The sequence below is a fragment of the Salvia miltiorrhiza genome, chromosome 6 (genome assembly GCF_028751815.1).
Source record: "Salvia miltiorrhiza cultivar Shanhuang (shh) chromosome 6, IMPLAD_Smil_shh, whole genome shotgun sequence".
Lineage (NCBI taxonomy): Eukaryota > Viridiplantae > Streptophyta > Magnoliopsida > Lamiales > Lamiaceae > Salvia > Salvia miltiorrhiza.
This window is the reverse complement of record NC_080392.1, coordinates 41,189,523-41,203,951: the sequence shown is the minus strand read 5'-3', so window position 1 is coordinate 41,203,951 and position 14,429 is coordinate 41,189,523. Positions and strand designations below refer to the sequence as shown.

Genomic DNA, 14,429 nt, shown 5'->3' with positions numbered 1-14,429 from the left:
AAACCTGCCTTTCTATTGTTCTAGGTGTAAGATTACAGGTCATTCTCTTGATAAATGCCATAAGAAGGCTCCTGTTGAGAAGGCTGCGAATAACGGAGACTTGAAGCACAAGGAAATGGCAGCGGCAAGCTTGGTTGGTTCGGAACAGCAGGCTGTTAATCAGCAGATGGTTCAAGTTTGGCAGCCGAATTTGGAAAATATTTGAGAGTTAATTTCGAAAGGGGAATCATATTTGAGAGACATGGATGCTTCGAGTTTGCAAACAAACGTTCAGCAAATTCAGCATCACCAGTCTAACTCTCGGAGCTCTCTGTTACAAATTGATCAGTCCCGGTTTTCTCCGTCTTCTGGGAACCGGTTCGAGATTTTAGATTCAGATTTTGGGGATGGTGATTCTCAGCAGCAGGCTTCTGGCCGCCGAGCACAACCGCCCGTTCAACAGAATCGACAACAACATTCTGACCGTCGGAACGCATCGACACAGCTTGATCAGAATCGGTTTTCTCCGACTTCTGGTCATCGGCTCGAGCCTTCAGATTCGGGGTTGTATGGGGCAGGTGACATCTCGGATCCAACGCCGATTTCACCAACGTCTGGCCGTCCTTTGCCTGTTCAGCGGACTTTTGACCCGGGGGCTTCTGACGGTGGTGAGGACAGAGGTACTTGTTGGCTTCTGGTTTGCGAACTGTTGAGACTCCGGTCTATGATCAGGTTTTGGTAGAGGATGCGACTGAGGAAGACTCGGATGGGGCGGACAGCTTGGCTGATGAGGATTGTGGTCGCGAATCTCAGGATCAGACTTTGCAACCTTCTGAAGATGTTACTTTGGAAAATGCTCAGAAAGCTCAATGTTTGGAGCAGATTTCGGAGATGCCGGATCAGGTTCCCACTGTCAAACGTGGTCGGGGACGTCCGTCTAAGCTGGAACAGGCGTCTAGGGCAGCTGCGATGACTGTAAAAAATGGTGGGGATAACATCAAGAATAGGCTTAGAAAATCGGGGGACTTGGGAGAAAAGTCGAGGGAGTTTGTCACGACTAGTTATCCTACGGAATTCCTTGAACGGGTCAACGAGGCTCAAGCCCGAGGGGCTACTCTTCAAAATTTCGTGGTCTCCAGCTCTTCTTCGAAGGCTTCTCAAATCATGTCTAGAGTTTCTAATAAAAAATGGGGTGACATGGTTGATGAGGATATCCCTCCCGGGAGGAAGGAACACTCAAACGTTTCTCAATGAATGTTCTGTCTTGGCATATCAGTGGTAGTTGCTAGCCTGTTGCGCGGTTGCTGGGTTGGCTTCTTGTTGGCTTTGTTCTTTGGTCGGCCTTTTCTTTTCTAGGCGGGGTCTGTCTGTTTTGCAGTTGTTTTCTTGTTACTGGTTTGTGTGGGCCGGGCCTCCTAGGGGCAATGGTTCGGCTGGAGCTTTTGAGGAGGCTCCCTCCGCTCACTGCCAGTTCTTTGTTTCTTCTTAGACGGACTCTCTTTTTCCGCGTTAAGGGAATCCCCTGAGGTTTACCTTAATGAGGTCTTTTTGAGGCCTGGCCCTCAGATGGGTTTTGTGCTCTCTTGGGTGTAGGTTCTTTTTTCTTTCGTTTTTAATAAAATTTCTATTTCAGCAGCTCCTCATTGATTCAACTAAAATATGCTCATGTTTGATAATTGAAAGACTAACTCTAGCTTCAATAATTTATCCAACTTGTAGACAACTTTCCTTTAAAAAAATTGCACGAAAGGGAGTTTTTGGATCCTAAAAAATAGTACATATAAATAATCTAAGACTTCAATTAATAAATCTTGGTCTAATTTCAAATTGTTGAGACTTTTGTTTGATCTGGTTTTGTATAGTCACTCGGACTAGACTTAGGCAAAGTCATCAACAAGAAATTAATATATTGCATTAGTTGTTGCTAGCTGCTAATTTTGGGTTCAAAGTATTTGATTTTGAACTCATATGGAGTCGAAAATAATAATTTATTGTACTTCGTTAAAGAATTCGGCTAAGTATAATCACGAGGGTCTTATTTATTTATTTATTTATTTGTTTCTAGTCGTACATTTCAAAGTACGCTTGAACATTTAAATTAATAGGACTAGCCCTACGTGACCAATTCTTCTACACTAAATTAAATGTCAAGTTGCTAAAGAATATAACAAATCATAATACTGATTTATTCCTAAAAAATTGAAGTTTATGAAATGGTCTCTATCAAATTAATAATGTTCGACAGTTAGCCAAATTTTTTGAGTTGATTGTTTGTGGAAACTTAAATATTAGGAAGTTCGTTGTTCCATCGCATCATCAACTAGTAGTATTAGCCTGTTTGATACTTGCAAATTTTACCGTTGTATTTCTTTATTCTTTACGTGAAATCCAAGAACGAAGAGCCACAAAACTCCAGCAGCCCGCCGTAATCAAAGCTAGCTGATCTTGCGCTCGCACACAAATATCACGAGAAACTGCTTCAGTCATGGTGGGATTCGCCATTAAATATATATGAAACACCCTCAGCTCCAAGTCTTGAAGGAGGCTAAGAAACACACGAAGATCTGCTAAAAAAATACTCCCTCCGTCCCACGAATCTTGAGTCACTTTACAATTTTAGAAGTAATAGAGGAGGAAAATACAAATAATGAGTTTTAAAAATCTTCAATCAATTTCAAGTATCTTTATGCAAAGAATAAAATGGTGGAATTTACAACAAATTAAAAGATTGAATCATTATTAAAAAAAACTTTAAAAATCACACCCATATCCAAAGTCATGACATTTAAATTGCAATTTTTTATAAAAAAAAAAATTATGCATGTACCATTTTAGAAACCTATCTAAAAAAAAATGAAGTTCACGTTCTCCGCCTACACAAATACACGGAGTTAATTAAGCGCGTAGAACATCAAATCTCCAGCCGGATTAGATAAATAGATACGGGCCCCACCAAATCAGTGTAAAAACACAGCGTGAAAGGTGGAGTTATTCCAATAAAAAAAATCAATTAATCTAAATTAATCACACCTAATATCAACCAGCCAGACAGAGAGTTGATGAATACGAGTTGCAGAAGATTTCGATGTTTAATAAATCACACGACCAAGTCACCTTCGCAATCTCTTTCTTCTCGCTATTAATTACTCGCATTTCCCTCTCTCCTTCTTCACTGAATCAGCAATCATATATACAAATGGTCGTTGCTGTGCTTGAATAATTTCCAGACGCCTTGTATATATATATTCGCATACACAATCTGCTTAACTAATCCAACGCAGTGAGAAAGAGATGAAGTTCGGGAAGGAGCTAGCTTCCCAAATGGTGCAGGAATGGCAGACAGCGTACATGGACTACCACGGCCTCAAGACGCTTCTCAAAAACCTCATCATATTCCGCCAGCAGAACGCCTCGCCGCCGCCGCCGGAGGTCTCGCGGTCGCGCTCCTTGAAGAGGAGGCTCACCATGTACAGAGCCTTCAGCGGCCTCAACAATCTCAGGGGATCCCCCAAGAAGGGCGACGACGAAGCTATACTAGTGAGCTCGGTGCAGGAGGAGGGATCCGACCACAGCTATTACCAGACCATGTTCCTCCGCTCGTCCGAGGAAGGCGGCCAGATCGAGCTCGAGTTCTTCCGGAAGCTCGATCATGAATTCAACAAGGTTGAGAAATTTTATAAGGATAAAGTCGACCAAGTGAAGGCGGAGGCGGAGGAGCTCACGAAGCAGATGGATGCCCTAATTGCTCTGAGGATCAGAGTGGATAAGCCTCGCGTGGAGCAGAGAGTTGCCGCTCAGTTTAGCGCCGCGGCTCCCGCCACCGTCGTTGCTTCTGTCAATGGACTCAAGCAAGGTTAGATTGTGATGCTTTTGCTCTTGGTAAGAGTTTTTAGGGCTTCAAATTAATTGATTTAGGATTGATTGATCATGTAGAAGTAACTGATTTAGAGTGTTTGCCCTAATTGAAAACCTTATTCTGTGTTATATATTGTTATGATTAATAATGCAGAAGTAACTGATTACTCAGAATGATTGCTCTAACCTTACTCTTTGTCAAAAATTGTTATGCTGTTTAATGGAAGTGTGTTGGTTTTGATCTTGTGTAGGTGGAGTGCAATTGGATGCGATTCAAGAAGTTGAGATGAGCTCTGAAGGTGACGGAGGCGAAGAGGCGAGGGCTAAGAGAAACAGGAATTTTAGGCCTGCTTCTCTGGAAGTGTTGGATCATGTAAAGATCAATGTTGAACCAGATACTCCAGTTTCAACCTTGAGGAATATGATAGGGAATTCAAAATCGGATTTATCGTTCAGCAAGGTTGAGCTGAGTAGGGCAGAAGAGAAATTGAGACAGGCCTTCACTGAATTTTACCAGCAGCTGAGGCTGCTCAAGAGCTACTGGTAAGAAGACGTTTTATCCAATGTTGAGTTGAATGCATTTGTTTACTGCTGTGATGATGGTGAAGTAGACTTAGATAGTGGTGAATTGGTTGTGCAGTTTCTTGAATATGCTTGCCTTCTCGAAGATAATGAAGAAGTACGACAAGGTACTGCAGCCTTATTCCAATCTAGAGATGTGCGTGTTTATGCTTATTGCTGCTGCTGAAAGATCGACTCATTTTGTTGCAGATCACTTCGAGGAGTGCTTCAAAAGCTTACCTAGAGATGGTGGACAATTCATATCTTGGCACCTCCGATGAGGTTTGTGTTCTGAGACGCGCTGTTTTAAGCTCACCGAGGTTTGGCATTTTTAACCTTGTCCTGTTTTGACAGGTGAACAAGCTCATAGAAAGACTAGAAGCCACATTCATCAAGTACTTTGCAAATGGAAATCGTAGAAAAGGGATGAAATCTTTGAAGCCGGGGCAGAAAAGGGAGAAGCACAGAACAACGTTTTTCATTGGTAAGCTTGAAAACATAGTAATATGGTAATAACATAGTATCTCATATTGAAATTTGGGACCGGTTTCATCTTCTGGCAGTCTTATAGTTTGAGGAAAAGATTTGTCTCTCTAAAAGAACGAAGTACTCATTGTTTCAACTGTTTGGCTAATGTGAAATATTTGTGTCTTTAGGTCTGTTTACTGGTTGCTCGATAGCACTGGTTGTTGCCATCATCGTCAGCCTGCATGGCCGCGCTCTCCTGGAGCCGGAGGAACGGACAAAGTACATGGAAAGTATATTTCCACTCTATAGGTACCTTTTTAGCCACTTACAACACACTGCAACCAGAAATACTTTTCTTCATTTCTACATTGTTACTTAAATATGTAAGAACTATAATCTTCATGAATGCAGCTTGTTTGGTTTCATTGTCCTGCACATGCTCATGTATGGAACAGACACGTATTTCTGGAGGCGATATCGGGTGAACTACCCCTTTATATTTGGATTCAAACCAGGAACAGAACTAGGCTTTAGAGAAGTCTTCCTCCTTGCTTCTGGCCTATCAGTACTCTCATTGGCGGCCGTACTTTCAAACCTTGATTTGGAGATGGATCCAGATACGTTGGAGTATAGGACTCTAACGGAATTGGTTCCACTAGCCTTAGTCTGTGTAAGATCCTCATACCTTATAACCGAAGAGCCATACATATGCAGATTAACTCATGGATGTTTCATTTACAGGTTGTGTTTGTTATAACCATCTGTCCGTTCAACATAGTGTATCGTTCCAGCCGTTACTTTCTCTTACACTGTGCATGGCGTTGTGTTTGTGCTCCACTTTACAAGGTACTTGAAAGCTCCAACACAATAGACAAGTCATGGAAGAAACTGAGAAAATTTACCTTAATTCTCACTTCTTAGCTTTCTGCTTTTGTAGGTCACACTTCCTGATTTCTTCTTGGCAGATCAGTTAACAAGTCAGGTTTGTAATCATTTCTCACAATATCTCAACAAAATTGTAATCAAGAATGTGAATTTCAACTTAGAACTACTCTTGTTGGAATATTCAGGTGCAAGGTTTCAGAAGTTTGCTCTTTTATGTCTACTACTACTTTTTGGGAGATTTCACAACACGGTCAAATAAGTTCCTTGAAACCAGCAACGCTTACGACATTCTGTATATTGTTGTTGCCATCATCCCATTCTGGTCGCGTGTAATTCAGGTAATGAGTTAAGAATATAAAAACTATGCCAGCCATTGCAACCTAAACTTAACTCTGTTGCTTACCTTAATTCAGTGCCTTCGTCGGTTAATTGAGGAGAAGGATCCCAGTCAAGGTGTCAATAGCTTTAAGTATTTCTCAACTATTGTGGCGCTTGTGATGAGGACAATATATAGTCAAAAGGAACGCGACAAAAGCCAGAACCTCATGTTTTGGAAAATTATGGCAGCATCAACGTCGGGATTTACAACCATCTTCAACACATATTGGGATATTGTCATCGATTGGGGCCTTTTGCAAAGGAATTCAAGAAATCCATGGTTGAGAGACAAGCTGCTGATTTCTAATAAGGCTGTATACTTTGTTGCCATTGTGAGTGTACTATTAATATCTCTTTTACTCTGTTTATATTGTTTGCATTATGCAAAAACTGCAGTTTTGAACGTTCCCACGTACACGAATTGCAGGTAGTGAACATCCTTCTGAGGCTTGTATGGATGCAGCTAGTTCTTAATTTCCAAGTTCCTTTCCTCCACAAAAAAGCTATGATTGCACTCATTGCCTGCTTAGAGATCCTGCGTCGTGGCATTTGGAACTTCTTTAGGTTTGTTCATGTACCTTAACTTTCCCAGATGCAGAGAAGAGAACTCACAAATTCTCGATTTACATCCTAAAATAGCATCTGAGTTTTTAGCAGAAACCAAGGCCTAAAACTTGTTTGATTTGGACAGGGTGGAGAATGAACACTTCAACAACGTTGGAAAATATCGAGCATTCAAGACAGTGCCACTGCCGTTTCACTACGAAGATGAGAAGATCATGTGATATATAGAATATTCATTTTTTGCATTCTTTGAAATTTCTTGAAATATGAGTAAGAGTTGTACAGACAAATTTGATTAACTTTTGCCTTCTATATTCGATGGGCCAAAGGCTTAGGATCCCCAAATTTAAGGGGCCTCAAATTTTTAAAATAATTCCATTAGTTACAACATATATAAGTGTTACATACGTTTTTACTATCAGAATTAAGATCGATAAATGAAGTTCTTGCGTTTAGTATTTCATATTGCTTTTCTAATGTTTCTATTGAACAATATATTATTGACTATATTGTTTACTATAGTTTCATCATAAAAAAGTTTTCAAAATTAAAATTGTTAAAATCATTGTTTTTGACAATATGTCAAGAAAGGTTAAATGGGCTAGTAATTTTATATATGCATAATAATAAGGTATGGAAAATTTTGATTTTGAATATGTTATTGATGATTTTGACTATTCAAATGATTTCAATAATATTTCATTGGTTAATTATTGTTAATCATTGGTTACGTAAGATCAATATGTGTTGTCTCTAACCGACGACAATTTTTTTTTAAATTTCATTTTTGAAGGGTCCTTTTTTTTTTCATTTTCATGTAGAGCCCCCGAAATATTAAAGCCGACCATGAGTGTAGAAAAATCTTCATGTGATCGAGTTAGGTGAGTACTACGTAATACTCAAGAAATTTGTGCACCATATATGAGATCTAAATGATCAAATTAATTTGTTACTTTTCAAGTTTGTTAATCTTTTCTACTTTTGTCGAGTCTGATTAATTACTTTTGAGCTACATTTGATTTGATTAGAGACATAAATAATCACTATCTTTTTCATAAATTAGCTCTCAAAGTTTAGAGTTCAAACTCAAATTATATGGAAAGATACGACAAATTAGTGAATACAGAGAAATTAGACTGATTATATATTGTCCATGTTGAAAATTCAAAATATTTAAAAGCCTTACTATAGCAGGTATTAGGCAAGGTATTTGTAATTAAGAAAAGTTATCGATGTAAAATTCAAAATGTAAATTTATCAATCAATCGAATTATAAATTGAATCGATTAAAATATTTTCTCAAAAAAATGAACTATTAGAAATAATTCAGATTTAAAAAACTAACTTAATATGTCAAGATTTTTTTCTGAATGGATAACCAATCTGTTTTATAGCAATGTTTTTACTTTAAGAGCTGGTCTTGGGTACACTCAAGTGCACCATGTAATCGGGTTGCACCTGACGCGATTCGATCCATATAATATATTAAATACGCGCTACACATACAATTTGAGTGCGTAGTTCAAGTGGTTTGAACCCGTGTCTCACATGTGAAGGTCGCGAGTTCAAAATCCATTGGAGGGCGAGATTTTTATTTCTTTGCTAACCAATATCATTTCACATTACTCTTATAACATTTGAAATGACACTATACAAATGAAACTATATCATTTCACATTATTCTTATAACATTTATTTTTAAATGACACTTTTAATTTATCTAAATGACACTATTTTTATTATCATTTCACATTATTCTTATAACATTTATTTTTAAATGATACTATCAATTATATTACATTTATTTTTAAATGACACTTTTAATTTATCTAAATGACACTATTTTTATTATCATTTCGCATTATTCTTATAACATTTATTTTTAAATGATACTATCAATTATATTACATTTATTTTTAAATGACACTTTTAATTTATCTAAATGACACTATTTTTATTAGTAAATGACACTTATATATTATCTCCAAATGATATTATTTTTCTTAGTAAATGATATTTTTAATATATCTAAAAATGACATTATTTTTTCTTATTAAATGACACTATTTTTCTTGATAAATGACATCATCTGCATTAATAAATGATACTCCCTCCGTCCACGAAAGAACTTCCTATCTTTTCTTTTTGGGTTGTCCACAAAAGAACTTCCCACCTATTTTTGGACTATACCCCACCACTTATAATAACTCTTACTTTCATTTTTTCACAACTCCCAATATTAATTATAATACTTTTTCACCACTCTCAATACACTCAACAACTTTTTCTCCACTTTTAATACACTCAATAATATTTTTCTTAAAACACGTGTCACTCCCTCCTAGGAAGTTCTTTCGTGGACGGAGGGAGTATTATGTTAGAAATTGCACTTTTAATATATCTAAATGACACTATTTTTCTTGATAAATGACACTTTTAATATATTTAAAAATGACACTATTCTTTTAATAAATAACACTATGTTTGTTAATAAATCACTAGCATAACTAAGAAATTCTTAGTGATTACAGGAAATATACTCAATTTCTTTTAAAAATTCCATACACAGACGTAATCAATATTTTCTGAGCAAAATACCGCACGCCGAGATTGCTGACCAAACATCTATTAACCAAAACATCAAACATGTTATCCAAAAAAATAAAAATTGAAAAGAACAAAAAAGAAAGAAAGAAAGAAACTAATTTCGCCAAAAAAAAAAAACCGAAAAGAACAAAAAATAGAAAGAAAGTGACTAGTGCGCTGGAAAGTGTGAAAGAAGAACAAATCTCGCCTCCAATGTGTTTCAAACCTACAACCTTCACATGTGAGGCGTAGGTTCAAACCAACTGAGCTATGCGCTCAGATTATAAGTGAAGCGCGGGTTTAGCATATATTATTTTCGGATCGGACCGGGTCGGGTGCAAACCGATTGTACCGTACATCCGGTTATATAGAAGATTTTGTGTTACTTTAATCAATTGGAATGTAAGTTATTTAATGTTTATGTAAGGAAAAGAAGTAAATTAATAGATTTGTATAGTATGTTCAAATAATAAAAGAGCGCCATATCAGATTTGAAGGGATTAAGAATGTGATGGTCATTCTACTCCTACATAAGATGATTCCACTCTCAATCTTTGTCTCTTGCATCATCCACGTACACTTCAACTTATTTGTTTTACCTTTGCTTATAATATAAATTAAATTAATTGAGTTATTTGAAAATAGATTAAATGAGTTATAATTAACTAGCTAGCAGTAACCTGCAGTGCTTTGAAAATTTATAGTTTCGTGGATATACAATAAAACCTCTTTAAAATAAGACTTGATATAAGTTAATCAATTTCGTGGATATACAATAAAACCTCTTTAAACAGTTAGCTATATATAGCTTATAGCATATTGTACTGTATTATGCAAATTAAAATTTTACAAAAAGAATTGTAGCTGCATGCTTGCGAAGAACAGAATCTCCAAGAAATAAATTATCCCAAGAGCTAAAAGAATGCCCACCGCTTTAAACATAAGTCACCACGCTAGATAATAAAAATAGCATTAATTAATAATATTAATTCATGTATTGTATTTGTGTAGTAAAAGAATAGGAAATTTCTTTATAAATGATATTTTCTGATCTGATTGCTGCTGCTAAAATCCAAACGAAACATGAAAAGAGGAAGAATAAAAGCCCTGGATTTCGATTATGAAATAAATAGCACTACTATTTATAGAAACCAAAATTTGAATCTGAAGGTCTTCTCCAGTGAGCACAGGGTGATGAATGCACAAATCTTAAAAGCTTTTCACAAATATAGGTCTGTTTATAAAGGCTGCAGCTTGATTCAAACCAATTTTATTTGAAATCAGAACTTTAACTCAGCTGGCATCGAATCTCTATTGCGTGTCTCAGCATGTAAAATGCTATCTAATTACCTCTTTTGTGCTTCCTGCAGCTCGAGTTGTCTCCGCCATGGCCAGATCGCGATACCAAATGTAGTGAAAAGTTGCAGTAAATGTTTTTATGAAGAATCGTGAGTAAACTCAGATTATAGATAGAGATAAGAAAGGGAGCTAGCTACGAAGAAGAAGAAGGGGAGGAATTGTGCATGGGCTTTGCCCTAATAATGTGGTCCCACATTACAGCTGTCTCCTCCAATCCCACCGTCAAAAACGTGACACGTGGATGGCTAGGATCAGCTGACTTTAGCCACTGATCTCTTCCTCTCATTAATATTCCTTCTTCCTTCTCTCCCTCTGCAACTCCGATTCTTCACCAGTCGTCACACCTCTTTGTAAACTCATATACATCTTCTTCTCCTCTCTTCTTTGTAGCGCACTCGATCTGCAGAAATCATGGACACGAGGCCTTCATTTTACAAGATCTTGATGGACCTCCCTCCCAAACTCGTAACTCTTTCTTTCATTTTCTCTTCTCTTCTCCTCTTCTTGCTCGATCGCTAATTATTTAATGTTTTGTGTAGCTATTGCCAAAGGGTTTCACGGATAAGTACGGCGAAAACTTGTCCGAAAGAGTTAGGCTAAGAAACAAGAGCGGCACCTCATGGAATGTGAGGCTCGAGAAAATGAGAGAAGAAGGAGAAGAAACCGATGCTTACTACTTCACGAGAGGATGGACCAAATTCTGTAATGACGTGGACCTTAAGACCTTCGAAGTGCTCGTCTTTTTCTACGCCGAAAACTCCACATTCGACGTCACCGTATACGCGGTCACTGCACTGGAGAAGGAGCCGGCCGGCTTCAGAGCTGCGGCGAATCCCATGTGCCGATTTGACTTGAAGCAACACAACTACCATAAATTTGTAAGAAACCCTACCTGCCTCTATATATATATATATATATAATTTAATTTGGTTAAAATGGTTTGTTGATTAATTTTCAGCATGTTCCGAAGGATTTCTCGGATGCGTGTGGTTTGAAGGAGAAAAGGGAAGTGCGGTTGGAGTGTCAGGGCGGGTCGAGTGCGCGAGTTAAGGTGAACTCGTGTAATGGCCGTGTTGATTTAGGCGGGGGCTGGTCGGGATTCTTGAAAGCAAACAACTTCGCTATTAACAGAACTTACTCTCTTGAGTTCCTTCCCGCTAAGAATGTGATTAGGGTTGGACCAGACTATCTCTTATCTTAGGATTTTTATGACTTTTTTTCAACATATATTGCATGTTGTGTGCTATCAATTCTAATTAATGGCGTTTACATTTTGGTTTATATGTGTTGAGTATTGAAATTTATGTTTTATGATGTATATATGTGTGTGTTTGTGTATGTATATTCATCTGCTTTAAATCTTTTAGCCTTTAATATCATTTAAATTTAAACATGAAATGAAAGCAATGAAAATTAGAAACATTGACATTCAAAACAAATGCAGTTACTTACATATTTGGCTCTCCTCGATATTGTTACATATCCAAATTGATGTATAAATGTATACTATATAATACTACTAATTAGATCTATAATCAATTATTTAAATACGTTGATGACTTGTAAGTTATTGAAACACATTAGATTTTATAAACTCTTCAAAATATCTTAAAGCTCTCTCAAAAATAAACTTAGCCAACACACCTTTAAAGCTTATGTTTAGAGTGTGAGTGTGTATTTCCTTTCTTTGGGTAATAAAAAATTTTAAAAAGAAAAAAAAAATAATAAAAACTTGTTTTGCCAAACACTAATTAAAAGTTTATAAATTTCTAAATAATTTTAAAAGTATTTTAAAGAGCTTATAAACTCAGATAAACGCCCATTAAGCTTTTTAATATTGGTAAACATTACGCCCTAGCAAGCTTGTATTTCCAACATTTCACACGTTACATAACTTACGTACATTATATCAGCACCTTATTGTATAAATATAACATTAATAATTGAGTAAATATGGTTATTGTCTCAAATTTTCCACGAATTAATGAAAATGTAAGGAAGCATAAAGTATTCAACTTTTAAAAAAAATCATGAGTGTTTTAAACATTTCTTCAAGCACTCAGAAAATATTGTGTCTTGCTGGAGCACGTACACATGTGACATATTTAACATGCATGGTCTACAAATCTATACCTATTATAAAATTTTCTTGTTTTACAAAATTTAGTTTGCCTATTATATCCTTATTTTTTAATCTATTTTAAGGGTAATAATAATAACATCTTATTATTGATATTTTTTTTGAACAAATATCATATTATTGATATTATCCTAATCACAAACATACAATAATCACATTATCACACTTCTAAATAAGTTTGAACTCTTTAAAATTATTCAGTATTTATATATAGATGATAACTTTCAAAACAAACATATCCAAAAAAAACGCATTGAGGGAAATAGAGGTTGGTAAGATAATTTCAAATAATAGTGTTATTACCCTTTCATGGAATAATATTAGTAAAATTAAATTAAATACAAATTTCAATTGGATAAATATGAAAAAGTTGCACGTCATCTAATTAGTTAGCAAATTTAACTAAGTATATATTTATGAATTCTTATTCGTTAAATTTCTTACTAAAATTCTATTTATCATGGGTTATTATTTTAATTTCATACATTAGTATATATTAAAGTTTTGAATATAGGTCATATTAAATTAATACACTAAAAGGAAAAAAAAAATAGCCATCAAAATAAAGATTTGAAATAATATAAATACTTAAGGATACGATAATTATAAATTAAAGGATAACACCTCTTTAGAGCATCCATATTGGTTGAGTAAGCTCCTTACTCTATAGAGTGGGGGACTACTTATGAGTAAGGAGCCCACAGTGGGACGACTCATTCTCTTACTCTATCTTTTTTAGCTTGGACACTACATTCTCTTTTTACATTCACCTTCTCTTCTGTGATATTCTCATTATCATAACACTACAACTCACTTTATATTTTTTAAAATTTGTGCCATAAAAAATAATGCACACTCTTAAAAACTGAAAGTATAAATTAAATGAATCCATGCATGGATCGAATTTGAATGTAAGAAATTATACTCCATCTGTCCCATTATAAATGGCTCAAATTTTTTTGACACGGAAATTAAGAAGAAAATGTAAATTAGTTGAAAGTGACGTACTTACATTTTTTAAGTGTTGAAAATTTTCATTTATAGAAACATGCTAATTTTAATGAGACAACCCAAAATAGAATACAATCATTTAGTGGAACAGACGGAACACTAATTCATTTTCAAAATTCGAAATTTGGAAGACGAATGGAATATTATTTTTGAAAGGCATAAAAATGAAATTGGATCCGCAATCTAAATTAGGTCCAAGATACCTATTTACATCTGCCAACAAAATTAAATTAAAGCTGTCTCCTCTCCTGTGAGCAGATCGGGTGACAATGCACAAATGCTAAAGCTTTTCACAAATATAGGTAGGTTTGTTGAAAGTAAAGGTGGTGGACTACGATTTTATTTCTTTTGAGTAGAATTTTGCATTAATTAGACTCGTCCAACTCCAAGCAACCACAGAGGAACTAGTTTTGGGCTTAAAATAAAAATAAATTTTGGTGTCACAATGTTTCACTCAGAAATCTTGCTTAAAAGAATTTATGCCTTATGTTGTATATAACTCTATATATTATGTGTACACAAATCGGTGGATGATGTTTTGCATATTTCATATCGAAATAAGATGCAAAAATTGAAAAGAAGAGTGATTCAAATTATATTCATATATGCTAGGAAATAGTTTAATTAATCTCTCAACACATGC

The 14,429-nt window shown here is 35.6% G+C and overlaps 2 protein-coding genes across 2 annotated transcripts; both read left to right on the top strand.

The window, feature by feature from the left end:
* Nucleotides 1-3,024: 3,024 nt before the first annotated feature.
* Nucleotides 3,025-7,153, top strand: LOC130989589 (phosphate transporter PHO1 homolog 9). The gene is made up of 13 exons (XM_057913569.1): nucleotides 3,025-3,832; nucleotides 4,086-4,377; nucleotides 4,475-4,523; nucleotides 4,606-4,677; nucleotides 4,750-4,879; nucleotides 5,052-5,172; nucleotides 5,275-5,533; nucleotides 5,605-5,709; nucleotides 5,801-5,845; nucleotides 5,934-6,086; nucleotides 6,162-6,458; nucleotides 6,554-6,690; nucleotides 6,818-7,153. The coding sequence occupies exons 1-13, from the start codon at nucleotides 3,271-3,273 to the stop codon at nucleotides 6,909-6,911; spliced, it is 2,316 nt and encodes a 771-aa protein (XP_057769552.1). The 5' UTR covers nucleotides 3,025-3,270; the 3' UTR covers nucleotides 6,912-7,153.
* A 3,821-nt stretch (nucleotides 7,154-10,974) lies between these two features.
* Nucleotides 10,975-11,876, top strand: LOC130989588 (uncharacterized). Its single transcript, XM_057913567.1, has 3 exons — nucleotides 10,975-11,100; nucleotides 11,175-11,513; nucleotides 11,594-11,876. Exons 1-3 carry the CDS (start codon nucleotides 11,047-11,049, stop codon nucleotides 11,834-11,836), a joined length of 636 nt encoding a protein of 211 aa, XP_057769550.1. The 5' UTR covers nucleotides 10,975-11,046; the 3' UTR covers nucleotides 11,837-11,876.
* Nucleotides 11,877-14,429: the final 2,553 nt, after the last annotated feature.

Bases quoted from the DNA above. Each gene is read 5' to 3' on its own strand.
- LOC130989589 (XM_057913569.1), top strand. From the start codon at position 3,271: ATGAAGTTCGGGAAGGAGCTAGCTTCCCAAATGGTGCAGGAATGGCAG. The intron at 5,173-5,274 runs GTACCTTTTTAG...TCATGAATGCAG, and splicing joins AGTATATTTCCACTCTATAG to CTTGTTTGGTTTCATTGTCC. The intron at 6,691-6,817 runs GTTTGTTCATGT...TGATTTGGACAG, and splicing joins GGCATTTGGAACTTCTTTAG to GGTGGAGAATGAACACTTCA.
- LOC130989588 (XM_057913567.1), top strand. From the start codon at position 11,047: ATGGACACGAGGCCTTCATTTTACAAGATCTTGATGGACCTCCCTCCC. The intron at 11,101-11,174 runs GTAACTCTTTCT...TGTTTTGTGTAG, and splicing joins TGGACCTCCCTCCCAAACTC to CTATTGCCAAAGGGTTTCAC. The intron at 11,514-11,593 runs GTAAGAAACCCT...ATTAATTTTCAG, and splicing joins AACACAACTACCATAAATTT to CATGTTCCGAAGGATTTCTC.